The sequence below is a fragment of the Crocuta crocuta genome, unplaced genomic scaffold (assembly GCF_008692635.1).
Source record: "Crocuta crocuta isolate KB4526 unplaced genomic scaffold, BGI_CrCroc_1.0 scaffold28, whole genome shotgun sequence".
Taxonomy (NCBI): domain Eukaryota; kingdom Metazoa; phylum Chordata; class Mammalia; order Carnivora; family Hyaenidae; genus Crocuta; species Crocuta crocuta.
In genome coordinates, this window is record NW_027533256.1 from 2,730,238 (window position 1) to 2,738,646 (window position 8,409).

An 8,409-nucleotide genomic window follows, 5' to 3' on the forward strand; every position below is an offset into this window, starting at 1 on the left:
GGGGGGGGGGCAGAGGGAGAGAGAGAGAATCTTGAGCAGGCTCCTTGCTCAGTGCTGAGCCTTATGTGGGCTTGATTCCACAACCCTGGGATCATGACCTGAACCAAAATCGAGAGTCAGATGCTCAACCGACTGAGCCACCCAGGCGCCCCAGTGCTGAGTTTGAAGTGACTGAAAAATCAGCCTCTATGAATCGTCCTCACGGGACAACTACAGGCAAGAATATGGTCAAAGAAGTTAAGAAACATTAATTCAGTACAACCAGCAGCAAAACCTGCTAAGATGTGTTACAACCAATGGTGATAAAAATGCATGTGGAACAGAAAAAGGTTTAGCTGGACAAACTTACAAAGCTTGGGAGACTACAGCGTGGAGAGCCTATAAGCAGTCGCCATAATACTCAACAGCAGGTGCTCTACAGAAAGCGTTTGAGTCTGTCATGTGCTATTGAGGCAGCAGGGCCAGCGGTGCCCCTCCCGCGCTCTTATGAGTGTGCCCTTCATCAGTTCTGTGAGTTTTTGTCAGGAACAGAAATGGAATAAATCTTGGCTGGTCCTATCACACAGCAGTTCCACGGCTTCCCAGTGAGGCCAAAATTTGAATTTTCTATACTTTCCGTGTATCATGAAATGAAAACATGGTAACAATTTAGTGTGGATTTTGAGTCTCAAGACCAAGACTGCAACTTTTCTGAATGAGAAGAATCCTGCTCAGTCACTGTTATCAAACCCAAAATGGCTTTGGAAATAAGCTTTTGCTACATACCTAATAATGTTTTTAAATCAATTCAAACTAAACGTATAAGGCAAAACAACACTAATATGTAAAATTTAGCACCGCAGGAAAACCTTTTCAACAACACCTAATGCTTGAATCACAATGTCAAGCTGCCTTATTCACTTCCCTAGTGGTCAAAATCTAAAACAAGACACTAGACCCTCATTCCCACACAAATCTGCAGCAGGTATATTTCCCAAGCTCAAACTATAGATCCAGAGTATTTTTTTTGGCCTTGATTTAAGTGCAAATTAAATTTCCATATCCTCAAATCCATTTAACTGGATGATTGAGATGCCTTTACCAAACTTAAATTGGAAGTGATTAATTTACAAGGTAATGACATGCCAAAAGGCAAAACAAGATAAAAATCTAATAGAATTCTACAAATGCATTCCCGGAGATAAATATGGTCAAAATTAGATGCACATGGACTGATAATCAGTATTTGGCAGGACCCATCTCTAAGCTATTTTCAAAGAAGGAATACTTAAATCTCATTACAGATCAGCATTAACAGATAAATATTTTCAATCAATTTTGATAATAGGGAACATTTAACTCCAACTAAGTAAAATGTTATCTTTAAAAATAACTTAATCCGTCCAAGTAGTTAGCCTGTATTTCGAAAAGAAAATTACATTTTGTATTCAATTTTACTTTTTAAAAAATTTTTATTTCATCAATACATTTGTGGAAATTTGTTCTCTTGTTATATCTACATAACACTCCATAATACGTACATATCCCATTATGAGCACTTTAAATCTATGTTTTTAAAGTGTATTTTTTAAAAATAATACATTTTGATAAATAAAGATATAATAAACAATGGTTAATATTTATTTACAAAGGATTATTAAAAGAAAATTTTGGGGGCACCTGTGTGGCTCAGTCAGTTGAGCGTCCCTACTTCAGCTCAAGTCATGATCTCACAGTTTGTGGGTTCGAGCCCCACATTGGGCTCTGTGCTGACAGCTAGCTCAGAGACTGGAGCCTGCTCGGGATCCTGTGTCTCCCTCTTTCTCTGCCCCTCCCCTGCTCATGCTGTCTCTCTCTCTCTCAGGAAATAAATAAAACATTAAAAAAATTTTTTAAAGGAATTTCTTGGTTATCTTTTTTTTTTAAATGTTTTATTTATTCTTGAGAGAGAGAGACAGAGCATGAGCAGGAGAGGGGCAGAGAGAGACAGAGACAAAGAATCCAAAGCAGGTTCCAGGCTCTGAGCTGTCAGCACAGAGCCTGACGCGGGGCTCCAACTCATAATCCGTGAGATCTTGACCTGAACTGAAGTTGGACGCTCGGCCGACAGAGCCACCCAGGTGCCCCTCTTCGTAATATGATCCACACTAGGATAAAAGTGATGGGGTAGGTAGCAAAAGTGCAAGAACATATCACGCAATCCACTTTCAGATATTGGTAGAGGAAGTGAGGTAACTCATCTCTCAACAATAATGCAAAATGTACTTGTTAAATACCACATTGGTTAACAGAACCAGTTTCTTAACATTTCCAGGAAAATTTCAAAACCCGGTTCCTTTCTTCACACACGAGTAAAACCATTAGAAAAGATATTCAAACGAATAAACCAAATAAACCAAATAGCTTCTACCTCTTAAGTAAGCTCTTCAGTAGAAAATGGCAGGAAAAATACTTCCCTGTTTCACAAGGGCTCTGGGCCTACTGGAGAGCGCCTAAAACCCGGTAGCACTCACTGTGAGAACAGGGAGGTGACCAGAGTGTTGAAGCCCCAGCTCTCTTGACTCAATGGGCTCCAAGCCCCTCTCTGTCTCTTTGCTCCTCAGCCTCACTCTCTCCCAAGCTTTTCTCTGGTGGCCTATTCCTNCGGGATCCTGTGTCTCCCTCTTTCTCTGCCCCTCCCCTGCTCATGCTGTCTCTCTCTCTCTCAGGAAATAAATAAAACATTAAAAAAATTTTTTAAAGGAATTTCTTGGTTATCTTTTTTTTTTAAATGTTTTATTTATTCTTGAGAGAGAGAGACAGAGCATGAGCAGGAGAGGGGCAGAGAGAGACAGAGACAAAGAATCCAANTCTTTAACTTCTCATAAAGTCTCCTGTAGAATATTATTGCATCTTCCGCTCCCCATACAATGCTCAGGGTTCAATGCACAGTCGATTGCTTCACACCGGTCAACAGGATACCGCTAGAGAAGTGCTTGATTTCTAGTATTGCCAACTTGGATCTAAGTAAGATAAAGTGGATGAGTCGAAGAAAGTTAAGTACCCCTCCATTTGGGATGTAACTGTCTTGGGGAAGGAGAACTGCTGAGAAGTTCTCCTTATTCCGATTGACAGGGGACAGATACTAGCTGTAGAAGCTGTAAGAACAAGGGCAGCATCTCAAAAGTTGGGGCCACTACAGCGGACACTCACCCATTTGGATGATTGTTCGACATCCAACTCATTGCTATGCCACTTCCTGATAGGAATTAGCCAAATGATTAAAAAAAAAAAAAGATTCAGAAGCAGTAAAATTTTCAATAGCCATATCTGTCTAAGGTGCCTAGAATGTTCTACCTAAGTATCAGGGATGGAAGTTTAGGCAGAGAAAATATTTGTCATGTCTATATCTTCCGTTTGATCCACACACCCAAATCACAGGCTTCTTTTCCTTTTGCAAATGTGTAGACTTGACTCAAGATCCTAGAGCTAAGTACTATATGGTAGAATGATAGGGAAAACTTAAATTTAGTTCAGAGGCTCTTCATAATTAAATTGGTCCAGAAGTCACTCTGGAAGTTTCCCTAACTTGTTGACATTCCATGGCTCATCCCTTAAACCATTTGCTTACCAACATCTTCAGCTCTCTACTCCTGTTACCCCAAACCTACTTCAGTCAAGGGGCCTTCCCCTTCCACATCTTCACTCAATATCTAGGCCCAAGTGGAGATAACCACACAGTCATAAAACCAAGCCAAACGCCAACATTATAAATGCCTGGTCTCTAACTCTACAAGGTGCTCTACCAAGTAATGCTAAGCTTCCTAGTCAACTCTACCATCCTCCAGAGCCACCATTTCAAACCCTCACCACTCTTCCCACACCTCCCACTTCATCGCCTCATTCTTGGAAACTGATCATGGTGTCTACTTCACAAAGAAGAAGGATCATACAGAAACTGCTTGCAGCTTTGTGCCACAGAAACCTATACACCCACATGTACCCAGACCATCCTCTCCCTATTTCTCATCAACCACCCCCTCCCTCTCTGCTCCTAAAAAAATCCCAACCCCCCTCCTTGAAAATCTCCTTGAAAGCATTACCTCCGCTCACCGTCTCCCCCATCAGATACCGCCTCCCCCAACACCCTGCCCCCATCAAGGTCACCCGTGGCCTTGAACGAGCACTTCGAAGTCCTGCTCTCACCCAACCATCAATTGACCCTTGGGGCCTCATTGAGACACTCTCTCCCCTTGGCTTCCACGAGAACACGCTCCCTGGGTTTTCCTCATACCCCACCTGCCGCTGCTTCTCCGGCAAAGAAGACATCGGTACAGAAATACAGAAACATGAAGATGGAAGAAAGCCATTCCTAACTAACCAGAGACGGGGAGTTTCTCAGCATTGGGGTCGCCCCTCACGGACGCTGACCCCACTGATTCCAGTCACCCCTGAACCCCGGCGCCGGCTCACCTGCTGGAACAAGAGCTCTTCTGCTTTGAGCCTCTCCATCGCTTCCTGCTCTATCAAAGCCAGCTCTCTCGCGTGCTCCAGCTCGGCCACTTCCTTCTGTCTCTGGCAGTGTTCAAAAATAATATCGAGTGACTAACTGGAGATAAAATCATTTGTGAAGGCAATCTCGAAGGCATGTTAATCAACAGCAGTAGGGAAAGGGTAAGCAAATTTTACTCGGCCCGTTTGGAAAATGTATAATAATTTGGGGAAAGGTGTGTTTTATTTGAACAAGGAGCATAAGATGAAAATTATACAATGGGTATGATCACAATTACATAAAAAAAACCCAAAACTACAAATGTATAGAAAAAAGACTAGAGGAAAATACCTAAAAGCCTAAAAAGAGGTCTTCTCTGGGATTTTTTTTCTGTTTTTGATATTGTCCACATTTTTGTATAAGAAACGTGCTATTTTTATAAACAGAAAGAAATAACACTGCACTTTTAAAAAAAGCAGACAAACTGGACCAATTATTTTACTCTTCTAATTGTCTTTATTTAATGTTTAATTATTTTGAGAGAGAGCGTGTGCAAGTGTGCATGTGAGAGGGAGCAGGAGAGAGAGGCAGAGAGAGAGAGAGAATGCCAAGCAGGCTCCACACTGTCAGCCCAGGGCCCAGGGCCCACCAGACGCAAGGCTAGATCTCACGAATTGTGAGACTGTGACCTGAGCCGAAAATCAAGAATCAGTCGCTCAACCAACCGAGCAACCCAGGCACCTCTTACTCTTCTAATTTTCTACACAAAGATCCCCACTTACCAGCTGCTCCATGGTCACATTTTCTTTATATTTGTAAATCCACAATGCTAAATATTCTATCGGATCCACTGGGTGAATTCTTGCCACTTCTGCAAGACCTTGAGTTAGACATGTCCCAAGGTGCTTTTGAAGATATGTCGACTCCATTTCTCACCCCTAACTTCTAAAAGGTAAATGGTTTTGCATTAATGTAGGAAATGCTCAATAAGGCACAATAAAAGCAGAGGCCGGCGAGGCCAGCAGAGCATTACATCCTGTCACCAGTCATGGGCGCCCCCCAGCAGGGATGATATGAACAAGCTGGCTCCCAGAAACTTCTCACAATTTCCGGAAAGGCTCCACAGATGTCACTGCAATGACCACTAAGATGCACTTTCAAAATCCTGAAGGGCTTATGAGTCTAAGAGTCAGAAAAGAACAACAAACAAAACCCCCAACCAGCAAAAGGAAGGAGACAATAAAGATTAAAGCAGAAATAAATGATACAGAAACGAAACAATAGCAACAACAAAACAATGCCAAAAAAAGAAAAAGGGACACGGTCCTTATTGTGAGCTGACCAAATGCCAAACAATGCATGTGTCACTTAAGCCTCACAACATGGGTAAAAAGTCAGTGTCATTTATCCCCACTGTATGGATGAGGAAGCCCAGGCCCAAAGAGCATAAATCAATATGGCGGAGATGGGATTCATACCCGAATCTTGATTCCAGAGCCATTACCTTAATGTCTAAGACCCCCCAAGCCACGGGGGTCAGTTTCAGAAAACATCACAATACTCCACCTCAAAAAAAACCCCACACAAATCCACTAATCTCTAAGCACAGAGAATAAAAAGAATTCAACCTTCAAAGAATAGCATATGAGGCTCCTCCAGCTTTGGCCCCAGTTGCTTTCCGGCTCACCTGCAGACATCTCCTCTGCCTCCAGCACATCCTGGGCTCCAACCACACTGAACATTCTGCCATGCTGCCGGCTACCCCTTTGCACACGTCCATCTCCAGGACTGTTGCACATAGTGATTCCTCACTGTCTTCCAGCTTGGGAAATTTCTCTCCTCATCTGCAAGATGTGGATCAGCTCTCATTATCTGCGTCTTCCCAAGCACTGTAAGGAAATTCGTCCTTCTCCAAGCAACTCACACGGCGCTTGACATACAACCTGAGAATTATCTGTGTACACACATGTCCGTCCTCCCTCTAGAAGACAAACTCCTCCAGGTCCTCAAGGAGGGCGTTTTAATCACAGGACAGACGTGTTGGTTTCCCATGGAGGCAAGTAAATGAGTTTCTCCATCCTCCCAATAATGTCCCAGTCTCTTCAGTTATGAAGATGGACAGGAATAATCTTAGACCAGATTTAATTTTTTTTTTTTTCAGAGACAGAGAAAGACAGATCATGAGCGGGGGAGGGACAGAGAGGGAGACACAGAATCAGAAACAGGCTCCAGGCTCCGAGCTGTCAGTGCAGAGCCCGACGTGGGGCTCAAACCCAAGAACCGTAAGATCATGACCTGAGTCGAAGTCAGACACTTAACTGACTGAGCCGCCCAGGTGCCCCAATCTTAGAGCAGATTTAAAATCGAGGGGAGAGAGAAAGAAGAGAGAGAGAGGAGAAGGAAGGAAGGAAGGAAGGAAGGAAGGAAGGAAGGAAGGAAGGAAGGAAGGAAGGAAGGAAGATAGAGAGGATGGGAGGGAAGGAGGAAAGGGAGGGAGGGAAGGAAGGCAAGGAGGGAGGGAACAAAGGAAGAAAATAAATGTAGCAACAACTGCATCACAGGTACTTTGAAAAACTTTGGTCACCCTCAAATTACCCTTATGGCGTCCAGTCTCTTCTGAGAATCTAATGAGATGTAATCATAGTTCGACAAATATATACCGTGTGCCTACAACTATATGTCAGATGCGAGCAATTATAGAGCACAGAATGCCAGCGTGTCTGGTTCTGTCCCTGGACAAATGCACCCACTACTCTGCATGAAATTTCAGAAACAACCACCCCCTGAGGTTCATCCATAAACCCCACTGCTTCTCTCATTTGATGGTGATGAGGGTACAAAATGGGACGCCCCCATTGAGAGAAACTTGGCAAGATCTAGGGAATTAAATAGCTATTTACCCTTTGAACTATCAGTCTCACTTCTGGGATCCTATCTGGCAAAAATACGGAGTGATGATGGATACACATAGTAATTTTTGCGCCATTATTTAGAATAGTCGAAGTGGAACTCCATCCAACCGTTCTTCATTAAGGGACTGATGAAATACAGCAACACAGTGAGCTACGGTGCATATAAAAGACATGGGGATGATTCTAACCTAGGGACTGATCTCTAGGACCCAGTGCGAAGTGGGGGAAAAAAAGCAAGGTGCATAAATTGTATATAGTATGCCACCTTTTGTATTAACAACAGCAGTGGAGAAAGGGATGTGTATATGTGCACATAAATGCGGTCATGAAAACTTAAACTCTAAAAACTGACACAAATGAACCTAATTCCCTATCAAGCCGGCACTGGCGTCTTAACCGTGCAGAGAGAAATTACAGTATTACAAATGAGATTTGAGACGCGGTATCTTCAGTGTGCTCCTTCCATGGGATATATCCTAACGACAAAAATAACGACGTCAACACATCAACGTCATTTGAAGTGGAGTAACGCAAAACAGGGATCAAATTCCTGAAAATACACGGGAAAGGGACCATGTCCCCCAGGGAGAAACCTCTGGCCTAAGAGTAGCTCCGGATGGAGGGTGGGTCTGGGATTTGTGCGCATGGATTAGCAGAACCCAGGGAAGCGGGTGACTTCGCTTGGCAGGTTTCCTGTCCACGAAATGATAATACCCATCTCCCAGTTTCTTGCAAGCAAAGTTATTTTCACATACACCAAACAGGCACGTCGGCGCAACACAAGAAAGCCCTTTCCCACAGAAACAGCTGCCTCAAGCCTGTAGAAGTTGTCACAAGAAGTAAAAAGAGGTTCCTTGCCCATGCTTAGGAGAAAGCGGGCCAGCCTAGTGNTCCCCGCCAAACCCCAGCAACAGGTCTGGGCGGCGCCTGCGCTCTCCAAGTTGCTAGGCATCTCCGGTCGCTAGGCAACGAGCGCGCGCGCCTCCGGACGCTAGCAGGAGAGTTGCGGAGGGGAAGTGGGGCGCGGGGCGCAGGGGGCGGAGAACG

At 43.8% G+C, this 8,409-nt stretch overlaps 1 protein-coding gene across 1 annotated transcript in view; it reads right to left on the reverse strand.

Moving 5' to 3' along the window:
- DYDC1 (DPY30 domain containing 1) overlaps positions 1-6,213 on the reverse strand; it is a 13,853-nt gene extending 7,640 nt beyond the window's left edge. The window contains exons 1-3 of the mRNA XM_077746444.1: positions 6,138-6,213; positions 5,233-5,395; positions 4,432-4,533 (exon numbers count right to left, since the gene is read on the reverse strand). Of these exons, the coding sequence (XP_077602570.1) occupies positions 4,432-4,533; positions 5,233-5,379 (249 nt within the window). The 5' untranslated portion in view covers positions 5,380-5,395; positions 6,138-6,213. The remainder of the gene's footprint in view (positions 1-4,431; positions 4,534-5,232; positions 5,396-6,137) is intronic.
- Between the last annotated feature and the right edge of the window lie 2,196 nt (positions 6,214-8,409).